At 39.7% G+C, this 16,925-nt stretch overlaps 1 protein-coding gene across 1 annotated transcript; it reads left to right on the forward strand.

Annotated features, from left to right (window-relative positions):
- The first annotated feature begins 7,448 nt into the window (after positions 1-7,448).
- Positions 7,449-16,891, forward strand: ddx19b (DEAD-box helicase 19b). The gene is made up of 12 exons (XM_072665651.1): positions 7,449-7,698; positions 10,353-10,407; positions 10,523-10,564; positions 10,705-10,840; positions 10,948-11,040; positions 11,722-11,824; positions 11,933-12,047; positions 12,252-12,429; positions 12,732-12,969; positions 13,097-13,259; positions 13,569-13,760; positions 14,446-16,891. Exons 1-12 carry the CDS (start codon positions 7,642-7,644, stop codon positions 14,505-14,507), a joined length of 1,434 nt encoding a protein of 477 aa, XP_072521752.1. The 5' UTR covers positions 7,449-7,641; the 3' UTR covers positions 14,508-16,891.
- The last annotated feature ends 34 nt before the right edge of the window (positions 16,892-16,925 follow it).

Raw genomic sequence — 16,925 nt, forward strand, 5'->3', positions numbered from 1 at the left:
TGATGTACTACACAGTTCTTTCACTCCAACTGATCATAACACACTGTCATAAAAGTGTAATACAAAGACCTACAAAAAGCTTTACATGAAGCTGATTTTCTGTCTATTTAAACCTATTAGAAGGAATATTAGAATCTTAACATGGCTTAATGTATACAATAAGCAGGGAACCTAACCCCAAGTGAAAAACACTGTACCAAAAATGAGATATAGAATATAAAATGAGAAAAATCAACACTTAATTTAGTGAAATAACGATATAAGAACACACAACAAGAAAGAAATGGCTCCTAATCTACTAAAACATTAAGATAGGAACACAACGTAACAGAAATGTCTGCTAATTTACTAAAACTTTTACATAAGAACACAAAATAGGAGGGGAATTGCTCTAAATGAACTAAAATGATGACCTAGGAACACAAAACCAGGCAGAAATGGCTCTTAATCTACTAAACCCTTGATCTAGAGACACACAAAATAAGGAACACAATTTGAGAATTTGGACCTTGATTTACTTTAATGATCCTGAAACACAGAGTGAGGGAAGAGAAAATATTTAACACAGTGTATTAAAATAATAATTTACACACAACAAATGAAAAAAAGGTATTTCATGCATTCAAATAATATATTTGCAACACAGAATTAAGACAATTTGGTATTTGAAGCACTAAATTAATGACCTAGGAACACCATATGAGGAAAAATGTACTTCTAATGTAATTATAAAGTAAATATAGTAAAGTATAAGAAAGATACTGACCATAAATTGACAACTGATGGACTGGAACAATGGCATAGCAACGCAACGAGAAGTAAATGCACTTGTGTGTAGTATGTGGTTGGTGTGACGCAACCGATAAAATCACTAGCTATTACACCATGTGGGAGACCAGGGTTCAATTCCCTGTCTGGGTGACTGTGTTGCGCTACACCAATAAGAGTCCCTGGGCAAGACTCCTAACACTACATTGGCCCACCTGTGTAATACCTTGTAAGTCACCTTGTAAGTCGCTATGGATAAGAGCGTCCGCTAAATGCCGTAAAAATGTCAATGTAAAACAACAACTAAGGAACACATAATTCGGTACTTAATGTAGTAAAAAGACTTAAGCTTAAGTACAATAAGCTGTGTTGATCATTTCACGTTAGGATATGGATGGATAGCCTGTGGAGAAGAGGATGGGCCAAGGATTAAAATATCCAGCACACACTTAAATCCTGCAGTTATTGTTTCCTTACTGTACTGACACAATTTAGTTTTAAAAGGTGGCTAGAACAACGCAGAATAATCTTAAGTATAATCATTTTGCTATATATGATTCCTATATAATTCTTACATATTCTAATATAACATTCCCTCACTCTCTTTCTTCATGGACGTTTATAGCAGGATGGCCATAGGATAGAACTGACATGGGCTATTTTTACATACACTTAAATTTCATTGTTATTGTTTCCAAAACAGGACATGACAGAACATATTTTTGGAGACATTTCATAACGACACGAGTCATAACGCAGTGACAGGCTATTTCAGTTCTGCGGAACATTCGTCAGGGGTCTAGTATGTGCTGTGTAGATTTGTATGGAAGGCTGGTTGTTGTTTGGTAAGTCTGAAGCCAAGAGACACTACACACACACACACACACTCCGCATGTACACACAGCGCACACCAGATAGAGACACGCTGCTGGCTGACTGGACTGTTTCCATGGTAACCATTACAGGTTTTAGCTCCGTTCACTGCTGCAAAGTCGTCAGGGGGGAAACGGACGAGAGAAGTTTTCAGAGAGAGAGAGAGAGAGGGGGAGAGAGAGGCGTTTTTGTTTTTTGGCGCAGAGGCTTACACAAAAAGGGCGTCTTGATAATGTATTAACTGCATCTTGCTGTGTTTGTGTGTGTGTGTGTGTGTGTGTTTAATTCTATTCAAATGTATTTGTCTAGTGTTTTTCAGGATGGGCGTTGGCAAAAAGCTTTACAGCAAACCAGATTCAAGCCTCTTTTCAGCAAACTAATTGTAACTGTGGCAAGGAGAACCTCCCACAGAGCAGAGAAACCTAGGGAAGAACCAAGACTCTGAGGGGTAACTCCTCCTTCTCTGGTTGACACCAGATAGCACAGAAAAGCAAAAGTTAAACAATTTAAATTATGTAAAAACAGGATAATGACTAAGTAAGTGAAATAATGAAGAACTAATGGCTAGTGTGAGAGCAAGCCATGGCTTATGTGGGCCCCCCCCCCAATTAGTGTTGAAGAAGAGGGGATGAAGCTGGTTTTGGGTCCATGCTGGCTAAACAGTCGCATGCACAATTATGCAGCACCATTTTACTGTGAACTGATAGATGCAAACATCCAGAGCAGGACAGCATCAAAGTGGATAACTGGGTTGGGGCAGCCCTGACGCACACTGCAGGAACAGAAGAGTAGAATAGAAGAACACATACAACCCCAAAACGAGATTTCTGGTAATTGGTTATGCTGTTTCAGTAGTTTAGTGGCAGTTCAGTGGTGGGGTGGTTGGTGCTTATCCATCATCCTGGCCTCATTAACACTCTATCAATCTAGTAGAACGCCTTCTTCCCTGGATAGCAGAGACAGTTACTCCAACAAAAGCAGGGCAACCTCATTTTAACACCCCTGATTTCAGAAGAAACAATGGATAAACAGGTGTCCAAATACTTTTGTCTATATAGTGAAGGTGCTCAGCTAGTGTGACACTACTTTCTCTAGGATCTTGGTGATGAAGGGGAGGTTTGACATAATGGTGCTAGTTTTAATGATTTGGCTGTATATCCGAGGCTGAGGGTTGAGTTAACTTTGGTAAGCAGTGGTTTAAGAACAGTAGATAGGGTATGCAACTGGGGTTGCACTGAATCAAGTGTATATTCAGTTCCACATATAGTGTGTGTATGTATGTATGTGTGTGTGGATGTGCATAATTTAGGACTGTCCAATGATATCTGAATTCTGCTTAATTCTGCCACAGGCCTGATCTTTCTCTGGAAATGAAATCATAACAGCATCCCCACATATAGGTTTACACGCTCCAATAGGCCTCAGTATTACATAACAAGACAAGATGTAGTTCTCGTCTGTATGGCGAAAGGGAAGGTGGCATCACAGCAGTTTATACAATGTAAAAAATGCTATCTTGGCATGTCAGAGCATCTCAAATGTAGGCCGTCATTAAGAGACTGTTGTATTAATATTATATGATTATTATGATTATTTTACAAGACAATTTACATAGTATATGTACAGTGAAATGCTTAATGACCTCATTATACTGACATTTAAGCATTATTCCTTAAAATTTGTGGAAATTTAATTTGTTTATTCATTCGGATCCAGAAGTATTTGGACAGCAACATAGTTTTTGTCATGTAAAGGTTTTTACACCACCTTAATGTATTGGAAATTAAGCAATTCAGACCCATTTAGGATTTGCAGCCATTTCTAAACATCCCCTCCCATTTCAGAAAGGTACAAGTAATTTGACAAACTAATGTAATTCTTGGATGCAAATCCTTTGCAGTTAATCACTGGGGCAAGGGCAGTGGTGGCTCAGCAGTTAGAACTCTGGGCTATTGATGACAGGGGTGTGGATTCGAAAACAGTGCTCGGCAAGCTGCCACTGTTGGGCCTTCACCGTCTCTGGGTGCTGGAGTCGGCTGCTCACTGCTCTCTGTGTGTGTGTGTCGGGTTAAGGTCAAGTGATTGACTCGTCCATGTAAGAACATTCAATTTATTTGCCTTAAAAAAAAACTCCGTACCCATCTGTATTGTGTAGCACCATCCTATCGGTTTTGCAGCATTTTACTGAATCTGAGCAAAATGTATATCTGTATACACTTCAGAATTCATCCTGCTACTTCTCTCAGCAGTCACAATATCAATAAACACTAGCGGTCCAGTTCCATCTGCAGCCATTTATGTCCAGGCCACAACACTGCCTCCACCATGTTTGACAGATGGTGTGATATGCTTTGGATCATAAGCCATACCTTTACTTCTATATACTTTTCTGTTCCCATAATTCTGATACAAGTTAATCTTGTTTTCATCTTCCGTCCAAAGAATTTTATAATTATTTGAGATGTTTTCCAGAAAAGTCTATATATACAATATATATGTAAATTACAGTAGAAGGCATGATTTGGTTGAGTCGCTCATATCCCAAGCTTGACCTGACAAGGATTAAAACCCCCAGCATTGAGCTGTGGAGAAGCTGAACTGCATTCACTGGAACAGTGAAGCTCTATTGTTTACCTCTGAGATGAATTCGAACAGCGTACGTGATCCATATCTACCCATCCAATGTCAGTACCTGACCTCGCTAATGTGCTTTTGGCTAAATGCAATCAATCATATTCCCATGATACAATAAGAAAAATATGACATATATAGATATATTGGCTCTATTACCAATGCAAGATATTTTACAGTTTGTATCCAGGAATACAATCATATTAACTGTATTTGCATACTCCTGTGTGCTCACCATACGCTAACAGGCCACTGCAGAGAGAACTCATCACTTCCTCCTGCACGGATATCATTTTCAGCACGGCACAGAATGGTCTCTTTGTCTTCATGGCACATGCCGACTCCGTCAGGCCTTGGGCCACATGGCTGCTAAGTGTCTAAGTGAGGCTCCTGAATAAAAGATGCTGGCCCAGATGGATGTCCACCGTGGGTCTCTGCATTAGTCCTGCATGCCGACTTTGGCAACAATCCAGGCAAACTATGGGGACATGTAATCATTCAGCGGTTGCTCAAAACAAAGGGAATCATGTTGAAGCTAATTGCTTCAGACTGAATATCAATGGCTGAACTCAAAAGCCTTTTTGGGCACCTTTGTAGTTTTATGCTTAGTTAATCGCATTATTTTGTCTGGAAATGTAAAATAAAATAAAAAAAACATTAATCTCAATTCAGAAAGGATAATACGTGCACCTTAAATTAGCTACTAGCTCATTTACCTTGAACTGGAACTGCTACTCCTAGCCAATGGAACGACTACCCAATTTTCGTATATTCCAGAGTTATGCAATTGCTAATGTTCAGTCTGATCCAAAGTTAGCTCATTTTAAATTCAAATAAAATAATAATAATATAATAATAATAATAATTTGTCACAATGCTAATTTCCATCCGAAGTTCTAGCACAGGTAAAAACAGAATAAATACAAAATTAATTCAGCTTTGACAAATGAAATGATAGATTAAATGCATTTAATGATTTGAGATTTAATTTATTAATGATCACATAACACCTAAATTATAACCACACTGACCAAATCAACCTAAATCAACTCTCATCTTACATCGTTTGCAAAAAAATGTGACTTCTTGCAGAATGATATTCATCAATACAACAAAACTCTAAATCTACAGCCACTACAGCCATTAAAAAGACTGTTAATAAACAGAACCACTTGAAACAAGTCTGTATTAATGAGTATTGAGTATCAGCATTATAAAGGAAACGATGCATTATTAAGACTAGTTAATATTTTTAGTTAATGCATTATTAAGTAATACAGCAGGACTAGCTGTGTGTTACTGGAGAATGATTGCTTGTGTCAGAGTAATACAGCTGATAAAACAGATGGACAGCTCACAGCCAAATGCACAAGACAGGCACATCATAGGCCTTCGCTTAAATTCTGTGTGTTGTATTGACAGCAGTGATTTCAGAGTGGACAGATTAGAGCTTTCATCACGTATAAACCACAGAAAGCTACAAGACGTTTTCCATCCCTTGCTGTAAAAGGTTTCACATTCTTTTTGGAGACAAGGCCAAGGGAGGCAAAACTGTATTTCAGCTGTGTGGGTGGACAGTGGTGAAAACTCCAAAACATACAAAACGAGCTTTGGTTGGTGTCATTTTTATTACAGGGGCACAGAAAAGCGTCCGCTAACAGTCCACTAAAGCAAAGTTCGGAAAGCGTTTCTGTAAAACAACAGCAAAAACAGGACATTCTAAAAATGCTTAATGTGAATAAAACTACCTAAAACAGAGCTTTTCTCATACTGTACTTCTCAGACTAGCAGTTTTAGGAGAGGCAAGGTGTTCCTAGGGTGCATCAGTACATTAAGCCTCATTAGGGAGTTTAATTATAATTAGTTTAAATGCACTGAAATACGCTTTGTTCTTTATTATTAAATTACTGGTTTATTGTTTTGTCAGTAGACCGTATTTATGACCTGTAATATTTGAGAGAACTTTGCTGATCTAAGGTTGTTGTTTTAGCTTATTACAGCACACAAGCCTTAGTTTCCTTAGTACCAAGTAACTGACTGGATGTCAGTCTTTAGGTCTTATGCATTGACACTATTTCTGATTATTTTATAAGCATAAGTCAATACATTTGAACAATAAATACAATAAATAATAATAATAATAATAATAATAGCAATTCTGCTTTACAATGTTTAAAAGTGACATTATTTTACACTACAAACGTTGAAACAGCTTTGTTAACTTATATAGATTAGGTATGGACAATAAAGCCTATGTTGTGATAAATGAACATACTGCATTGTGAGTAAATTAGCATGATATGGGCTCTAAAGGTGCCCTAAATGAGGAAACTGTACCAGACCAAACCAGAGCTTGACACTCATATTAATGCCACCAAAATTTACAAACACTCACCCTCTACAAATGCAACGGCTAACAGTTAAGGGCTGACAGGAGGAAGAGTTGCTGCTGGTACCCATGTGGGGCGAGCAGTGGAGATGCTGTGTCAGTGGAAGCCGGGAAAGCTGTGGAAACCAGTGAAGCCAGCAGGTGCTTGGCTAAAAGCTAGCCCAGTAGCACAGCTACAATCTCTTCAGTAAGCTAAAAACACAGACCATGCAAAGAGAGCACTGAGAGGACTCAGAGAGGACAGCAACACTATCAGGTAAGACTTAAAAATAATAACAAAAATTTTAGTTCTATTCTAAGCAGGGTGGTATGCAGGCTTCTAACATTGTGTCTGAGCATTTTTCACCACAACCCAAGTCTTACTTATATACCAACACTTAGCTACTGTTTATTTATTAAACAACTTAAATACTTAATTAAAGCATTCTGTGGCACCTGTAAGAAGGCGTGAAAATGGGGCACAGTCGTCAAAATATTTTTTAGATTTTTTTAATGTATTCATTTTTGACTGCCAATGTAAAACAAAGACTTCCAGTCGTGAACTGAAACCTACAGAGCCCTAAAGTATCAAGGTAGAAAAATTATATTTAGAGACTTAAATGGTTTCTTTGATTTAAAAACCCAAGGGAATGATTATTAATGATTATTACATTTATTAAATTTCATTTACAAGTCTTTTAATATAATGTACTGTAAAACTTTAGAGGCTTTGTAGAAACCAATTCTCTGCAGTGCAGAAAAGGTCTAGTACCTCCTAATAGGAACCACCGGTGTATTCAGATGTGTTTCCGCCCGGTGGTGTGAGGGCAGCACACTTTGTGAGAAGTCCGGCATCCGCACGGCGTTGTATAAATTTGTTGAATTTCCTCACTTTAAAAAAGTCTCAGTCTTTTTACTTGTCTGTCTGAGTTCAGCACCCAGCTGGTAAACTCGCCAGGACTCGTTTTAGAAAGCGGAAGGGGTTTACTGAAGTTAGAGAAATGGCGACGGACTCGTGGGCGCTGGCAGTGGACGAGCAAGAAGCGGCGGCGGAGTCGGTGAGTAACCTAAACAAGAGGATTTACCCAATAAATCACTTATTTATGTCTAATTTAATAACTGCAGTGAGACGAGGTGCTATATTAGGCCGAGTAGCTGTATTATTTAATTTTTTGGTGGGGCTGCGGGCACCTGTTTGTCCAGGTTGATTCAGTTAGCTTAACTTAGCTAGCATAGCTAACGCTATTCAAGCCAGATTTCAGTTTAGATGAGGAGATACGCGTGTTCTCCATTTCCTAACTCTCAGGAGGACAGAAACAGGACGCCCTGCATTATCGGTGTATATTTAGAGGGAGTAGTTTAATTGCTGACTGCTTATGTTAGCTTAGCGTCGCAAGCTAATGAAGCAGGGCTGCTCTCGGCAATTGGAGATGTGATTCACTCATTGAATCGGTTCTTTTGAACGACTCGGTGGAACCGGAGCCGAACTGCACTGAACTGACTGGTTCGGTGTGGTTTAGGAATTCAGAGACTAGTCAGGATATTAGATGATCACCATCCCACCTCATCCCACCTCCTCCACAACTCCTCCCAAAAGTATTGGATGGAGAACACCGTTGCACTGCTCCACAGCTCAATGCTGGGGGGCTTTATACCCCTCTAGCCCACGCCTGGCATTAGGCAGCATGGTGCCAATAGGCTCATGTTTATCTGCTCCATTGGCAGTGCAGCTCTACTGGGACTAGACAAGCTGTGATCGTGCATTTGCACAACTGTGTCAGCAATGGGTGCAACTTTTAAAGGAGCTGACCTGAATACATTCATTCAGAAATGAGGCTCACAAACATTTGTGTGTAGGTGTGTAGTAGGGGCTCTCGAGGGGCACTGGGGTTTTAGTTTTCTCGTTGTGGATTTACCTACAGTCCTCTCACCGCCATCGTTCAGCATACTGTCTCTTGAGAGGTTTGTAAGTGCTACAGTCACAACGTACAGTGTGCAAACAGAAGGACTTCAGCATTCAATATTGATGGTCATTTTAATAATTTGTGTATTAGGTATAAAATAGTTCATTATGACAGTTTTATAAATAAAAAAAATAAATCTAAACAGTCAGAACCTCTGAGATGCACTGAAGTTGCCTGCCAGCTCCAGGATATCATGACTAGACACGATTGGATTTACAAAACTGAAACCTGCTTAGCAGGAGGGAAAACTGCAATGGATAATCAATGAAATGCTCATATTAAACAACTATCACTGAATAAAACTGTTATTTTAAATATTGTGAGGTGTGCATCACTGTATATTGCCATAGACGATTTTTTGACCAGCCCTAGTAGAGGACCTTCTATTTTAGTTTGTGAATGTGTGTCCCAGCCTTGCCCCTTAAAAGTGTGAGTACTAGTCCACTATATCTCCTATGGTGGGACTCTCCAGGCAACTTCCGATTAGATTGATTGATTAACAATAGTCTTGCACTAGGGATGCCAATACGATACAAACTTTGTGTATCATACAAGATCCGAAATGTTATCAAACCACTGTTTTTATTAATAAACCTGATACCTCACCATGTGGGAGAGACTTAAGGCAGCAGGATAAACCCTTCTCATAGGAAACCCTTCTCGGGAGCTAAGTTTGTCAGTATAGAGACCAATATCCGATCCTAGTATTGGATTTGTGCAACCCTATCTTGCACATTAGAGGGTATCTGTCATTCAGCTGTTATGAAATGTGCAGTAACGGTGACATGACAGACATTGCATGCTACCCTACCAGTTATCTGTTTTCTACTGGTTTTGGTCTGGTTGCTAAATATGGTGATCGCTGTATCAGTAAAATATTTTCAAGACAGGATGCTGCTGTATCTCCGCTCCAACTTGCACGCCATAGTGAGAAAGCCTTGGTGCTCAACAAGTAAACACTGATGAAAATCCTTGGCAATAAAACATGATGGGGTTTGTAATTCGCTTGGCCCTCTGAGGTAGGGGGTAGGTAGGGCTTTGACATTCCTTGATGTCTCGATGGTCCTCTGCTTGGCAGCAATGTAAAAAAAAAAAAAAAAACCTTCTTTTGATGTAGTTGCTGCAAACCAGAGTACAATCAAGCAACCAAGCAATGTCGAAGTTTCCACCAGAGCTGGTCAGTATGACGATATTTCATCGCATTGTGATAAACGTTATTTCTCGCTCATACATCTTGTCTGTTATGTGCACGCCATAGACTCTGCACGCCCAGGCTCTGCACTTCCGAGTTTTGCCTTTTGTGTTCGGTCAAAATTACCTTATCAATTAACATTTTAGAAAATCGATTTTTGTCTCAACATTTATGATAAAATTCAGAGTTGTCCATGTTTACATTGAGACTTCTCCAAGAATCCATTTCCCCCACCTCTAACAAGTCCTTGTGAATAAAACGGTCCCCTTTTTGAAACGGACCAATAGTTCGTAGTGGAAAACGAAGGGGTGAGCCACACTACAATTTAACATTATTTTAGCTGAATGTATTTATTGGAAGCCTATTTATGAGAATGACACACAGCATATTAAAACTGATGTGAGTCATTCACAATTTTATTTAGTGGTGATCTGTTCACACAGCATGAGTGCTGTCTCCATCTGGGTAAATGTAAATATTAATTCATGCTTGTTTGTGTTATGCAACACATTTTTTTTTTAAATTATTTTTATTTATTTTTTTTATCTGCTGACAGATAGGCAACCTTCAGTTAAATGAGAAAGAAGCCAAACCAAAAGCAGAAGAAAATGGTAAGGAATAGGATTTGGCTTTTTTTAATTTAAGTAATTATTTATTTTTATTTTAGTAAATGGGTTCTGACCAATGTTGAGATTTAAATTGTTTGTCTTTCTCTTCTCGAATTAGGAGCTAAGACTACGACAGAGAAGACTGAGGAAGAAGACAACGGCAAGTTATTATTTTTATTCATTAAATATGAATTGATCAGCCGCTTTTATGCTAACCTGTCTGATTTAAATGGAATGGGTATTGTGAGCACATGCTTGTACTTAATGGGAGATTTGAGGTGTTGGTGTTTGCGTTTGCAGAGGACAAAGCAGCTCAGTCGCTGTTGAATAAGTTGATACGAAGCAATCTAGTGAACACAACCAATCAAGTGGAAGTCCTTCAGAGGGATCCCAACTCTCCACTGTACTCAGTCAAGTCATTTGAGGAGCTGAGATTGTGAGTCAACACTAATGGTTGCACTATTGATTAAATGTCGCGTTACCTCCTTAAATATTAAAGAATTCTCATTAACTGGTTTATATTTGATATGATTGTCTCTGCAGGAAACCGCCACTTCTTCAGGGTGTTTATGCCATGGGCTTCAACAGACCATCCAAAATTCAGGAGAATGCTTTGCCCATGATGCTTGCAGAACCGTATGTTGTGGCTTTGATCAGTTAACTGATTGTGATCTGTTGAGTGACTCATTATTAGTCTGATTATTTATCAGTGTCAATGCTGGAAATGCCTACAAGTATGTCTATTCAGAGACACTCCAGGAGGAGAATGCTGCAGTTTGCTGGTTGTAGTATGACTGTAATAGCGTGTAATGTGTAGAATAGTAGCTGTGTTATGGGTCCAACTTTTTCAGTAGGAAAAAGCCTTTTTGTAAAGGCATATATGGTTGGATGGATGGGTGGGTGGGAGGGAAAGACCCCTTGTCAAAGGTAGTAGCCAGAACCACTTGAGAAAATGTGTTTTTAAGCCTACAAATGTTTTTACTCTACACTACAAAGTATTTGTGCACTTGTAGTGAAAGTGTTTTTTAGATTTGTGTGTATATATATATATATATATATAGATAGATAGATAGATATTATGCATTCATGCAATATAATGCCTGTGTTTTCTATAATTTCGTTTTATAATTTAACAGTTTAATATGTCCTGATTTTTTTTTCACATTTGTATACAGTATAAATCTATATAGACCATAAATTTAATGTTATTAATCATGGCATTTTGAAGATGTAGTGTGATCATTAAACCATTACAAGGCATTTTTTATATCAAACACCAAGAAAGCACACTTCACTATTGCTGTCTCTCTTCTGCAGCCCACAGAACCTTATCGCTCAGTCTCAGTCAGGCACGGGTAAAACTGCAGCCTTTGTCCTGGCAATGCTCAGTCACGTGGATCCCAACAACAAATGGCCTCAGGTATGACCGACATCTTCCTTTACATCAGCGAGTAGGAAAATGACATCGGGTTGCCTAATGTTTTTCTCTTCTCTATAAGCCATAACACGCACTTTCTTTCTCCCTCAGTGTCTGTGTGTCTCTCCCACATACGAACTTGCCCTCCAGACTGGCAAGGTCATCGAGCAGATGGGCAAATTTTACCCTGAAGTCAAATTAGTTTATGCAATCAGAGGAAACAAATGTAAGTATTTATTTATTGGGCTACATTGGTGGTGCACTTTCACCTTACCCACAATTTTCTTAATATTCAGTTACTAAAACACACAGCGAATACATAAAGGAGTAATATGAGGAATTGATTTTGCTATATTTCAAAGATCTTGATTAAATGTGAAACCTGATGTTGCTAAATGTTAATGAGCTTGGTGTCCTGTCTGCTGTCCAGTGGAGAGGGGGATGAAGCTTCAGGAGCAGATTGTGATTGGCACCCCCGGCACAGTCTTGGACTGGTGCCAGAAGCTCAAGTTCATCGACCCCAAGAAAATCAAAGTGTTTGTGTTGGACGAGGCCGACGTGATGATTGCCACACAGGGTCACCTAGACCAGAGCATCCGCATCCAGAGGTCTGCATGCCTTTGCTTAATCCCACTGTTTCCCAACCCTGCTCTGTCCTGAACATTTTAGTGTAATACTCTGTCCCGATCCTGGATCAGGTGTTTTTGAGTAAGGGAAAATACTTAAATGTGTAAGACTGGGTTCTTCAAGACCTGCATTGATGACCAACCACTGCTTGTTCAGCTTCTTTACATCATTGGTATCCTATCAAAACTTTTAAAAAAATTTCAAAACTAAAAACTATATTTAATAATTTGATTGGAATTATGACCCCAAATAAAACCTCACTTCATAATATATATTTTCCCAGGATGTTGCCCAAAACCTGCCAGATGCTCCTGTTTTCAGCCACGTTTGAGGAGTCTGTGTGGAACTTTGCTAAGCGTATCGTTCCTGATCCCAACATCATCAAGCTGAAACGTGAGGAGGAGACCCTGGACACCATCAAGCAGTACTATGTGGTCTGTAACAGCAAGGAGGAGAAGTTCCAGGCTCTCTGCAACATCTATGGGGCAATCACCATCGCACAGGCCATGATCTTCTGCCATGTAAGCTCTTAACTTACTGTCCTGTCAGAGCTTCAGCTGGTATTAGTTTGGGTTGGTTGAACTGAAAGCAGATCCTGCTGTATTCCTTTGCTGCATTTGTATTTGATGATTCCTTTATTGGTCATAGACCAGGAGAACAGCAGGGTGGCTGGCAGGGGAGCTGTCTAAGGAGGGCCACCAGGTGGCGTTACTCAGCGGAGAGATGCAGGTAGAGCAGAGGGCTGCTGTAATTGAGCGTTTCCGCGATGGCAAGGAGAAGGTGCTGGTTACCACAAACGTCTGTGCCAGAGGTGAAAAATCATCTGATGCATGTTTGATGTTGAACAAGTTGTTTACTGCAAAACCTGTCGTAGGCTTGACTTGTAGTGCACTCACTTTTAGTAGGCTTAAGTTTCTCCACAAGGGGGTGCTAGTACTCTTTTGGTGTGTCCTTATTACACTGAGCTAATTTCAGCTCTGTCAGTTGAGGGTAATAAGTTTTTCATACATTGAACAGAACATACTATTACTCAGTTGATTCAGTGTTTGTGTGGTTAAATTGAATTTATTTAATTTTAATGACCTCCCTATTAACGCTAGTTTTTCTTTGTGGCTTACAGGTATTGATGTGGAGCAAGTTTCTGTGGTCATTAATTTTGATTTGCCAGTGGACAAGGATGGGAACCCCGACAACGAGACGTATTTGCACCGAATTGGCCGCACAGGGCGATTTGGCAAGAGAGGGCTAGCTATCAACATGGTGGACAGCAAATTCAGCATGAACGTTCTTAACCGCATCCAGGAGCACTTCAGTAAGTTAAACCCGACCTTAGGGACGAGTGCTATAGGGCCCAACAGATGACCAACATGCAAAAAACATTGTATCTGAAATACAGCAACTTTATAGAAGCAGAACCCTGAACTTTCAATGGAAGCATTTAATTTGGAGCATTTCTAGTGGTCCATTCATCATGATTCAGTTGTTTTAAAAAGTGAAAAAAAACAGACATTAAAATGAAATATGCCAGTTTAATAAATGGGGTAAACTGGACTAATTTGAGAGACCTGGGCTTTTAATTAATTGGGGTCTTCCTGAAATAAATAGGCCAATAACACTGACCACTGTAGAAGGACTGATCAGTGGTTTTGGGTGTGAAGTTGATCGCCAGTGGTCTTCTAGTATGATTACCTGACCGCCGATATCAATCAAGCTGCTGTACGATCAAAACATTGAGCTGCTGTGACCTGAACATATGGATGATTTGTTCAGTTATCTGCCAGCAACTTGTTTGGTCAGAGAAATGTCTGATGGAGGTGCATAGCCGATCAATCCCTAGTAAACACATGCTGTCACAACATCTCAAATGTCCAGTCTTGGATTAGTTGAAGCAGTCCTCAGATGGGAAGCATCAGACATGCAATATATAAATAAAAAAAACACCCCAAAACAACCCCACCTAAATCTGTATAAAAATAAATGATTCTTTGTCTCCCCAGATAAGAAAATTGAGAAGCTGGACACAGACGATTTGGACGAAATCGAGAAAATCGCCAACTGAAGAGAGGGAGGCTGCTTCTTCTCTTGCAGCAGCACTGTGCGTTTCCACAGTGGTTTTAATTCGTAGGCTGAGAGCAGAACTATGCCACGGAGGACGTTTTTATAGGGAACGAGGAAATGTATTTTCAGCTGGTGTCCTATAGGTTTTAGCATTTTAACCCTGTTTCACTCTTTGTACTTCTGAATAAAATCCGAATGTGTAGTCTCTCTGTTGCGCGTGAGTGAATGCTATGTGTAGATGGCTAGCAGATTAGATGCCTGCTCACGTTGAGGGCGCGCCGTTGACCTCCACATCATGCTGTAGTTGCACCATCTGGTTGAATTAATGGAGAAAACCTTCGTCGTTGACGTGAAAACATAATCTGGATGTTTTTGTTTCCCTCCTGATTTATTCCTGGTCTCTGGATCATGGACCTTGGAGAAAGTTTAGAGTGCTTGATTTTCATTATTGGTGGCTTTGGCCATCTTCATCATATGCAGTGCTAGAGCTTCTTCTATAGACACAAGTGCATTTTCTATTTTGCCTATATGTACGTGTGTATTATTTTTACTTTTTTTGAGCTGTGGATGCAACTACATTTAACCCCCCCCCCCTCCAATTGGGGGCGATGAGGTACTGATGATCTTCAGTCATTGGAGGACGCTACTGTTGTAGTTAAAGCTTAAAATGGAAGTTTTTAATGCGATTATGTTGCTCAGTTAATACCTCAAACATCAGTGCTGAATCCTAACGAACAAAGCTGCCAATGTTAAAGGTGTATTAAATGCTTTCAAGGAGCCAAAGACTTGTGCCTGTACTGTGTGTACCAGTACACCCAATTCAATTTGAAGCTGAATCATGCAATTATGTGTTTTTAAGGGATCATGCATTAAAAGTGGCATCGGATTTGAGCTGAGAAGTACAAAGAGTGAACGCAGTTAGAATTGGCAGGTGCTTTTAAAGTGAAAATTTAAAGGGTAAAAATATCTGTGGCGCGGCTCACTGTGTTCCACAGCAGCGGTGCGGACAAACGAGACATTTCTCGCACCATGGACTAAAACGGCTGGCTTAGTTTACGACAGCTGTCTTGCTAGCATAAATTGAGATTGGAAAATGTGCTTTTGGCCTGTGAATGCATCCTCTGTGCTACAATCATACTTCAGGGTAATAGTCATAGCAAATGAGTATATTTTGAGATGTTACTTTTTATCACTTAAGACTCAAGACAGCATTTAAATTATACTTTAGAAGAGGTGCTTTAAGCATTATACAGACTTCAATATGGAAATGTGAAACACCTTCCCAGCTGACATGTCCATGTATGTGGTGGCCTGTATGAGAGCTCATCTAGAAACTAGGAAGTTTTGTCCTCTGGTTTCAGGTTGGCTTCACATATTAATGCCCACATGGGTCAGTGATGGGACGAAGAGGGGTTGGGCATAGGCCCCGTCTGGATTGTACGTTGCATACAGGGCCTAGATGGTACCCCTGTGAGATTACGGTGGGCTGTAACAATGGGGCCCTTCAACAAAGTATGTACAAACCCACCTGGAGACCACCTAGTCCACGTTCCACTCATGTGAGCCACACATGAGCATGTTGGCTGGATTGTTTTACTTTTTTTAATTTTATTTAATTGTTTTTACATTATCTGCAAAAAAATTGGAGGCAAACACAACCAGCTACTGGATCAACCCTTAGTTCAATGTTGCTTAGTCAGCATATTAAACTCTCGGGAATTAGAATAAACATTCCTGTGGAAACGTTGCTAAAATCTGATCTATTCATTTTGCGTCTGATTTTGATCAGATTCATGTTTACACAAACTGCTGGCCTACAGTTTGCCTAAAATCCAAACAAAGTGCTCTAAACTGGAAAAAATGGTGAGATTGGATGCTTACGGCTGTGACACAGCGTCAGATCTGGCTGCCTGTCATATTGATAGCCATAGATGTTGCTTTTCTACGTGAACACGCTTTTTGTAGTCACTAACCTCGCTTCTTCTGCTATGATGGATTTCACTCTTGTTATGTACAGTGGCACAGCAGGACTCCCAAGCACTTTCACTTGGCAAATAGAACAATTAGTGTTTCTCAGTACGATGTGCTGAGAGCTCAGCTGAATGTCTAATCACAAAACCAGTATATATCACTCCAAATGATCTGGTATGACAAGCGACCTGTGTGTTCTGAGTGGGACTGTGGCTGATTGGTTGTTGTATTTGAATGTATTATAGATTTAATGTAAGGGTGATCTGGTTGCACTGCAGTATGTTGTATGCCTCTTGTTAGCGCAGTTTCACCGCAACCAGTACATAGATATACAGAAACACACACACACACAGGATTTTGTGGCGATATGTCAATGATATTGTCATGTTAGAATAAAACTCAAAAACACTCTTATTCCAGAGTCGTGATTTATGTGGAGGTTAACACA

Source organism: Salminus brasiliensis, chromosome 21, assembly GCF_030463535.1.
Source record: "Salminus brasiliensis chromosome 21, fSalBra1.hap2, whole genome shotgun sequence".
NCBI lineage: Eukaryota > Metazoa > Chordata > Actinopteri > Characiformes > Bryconidae > Salminus > Salminus brasiliensis.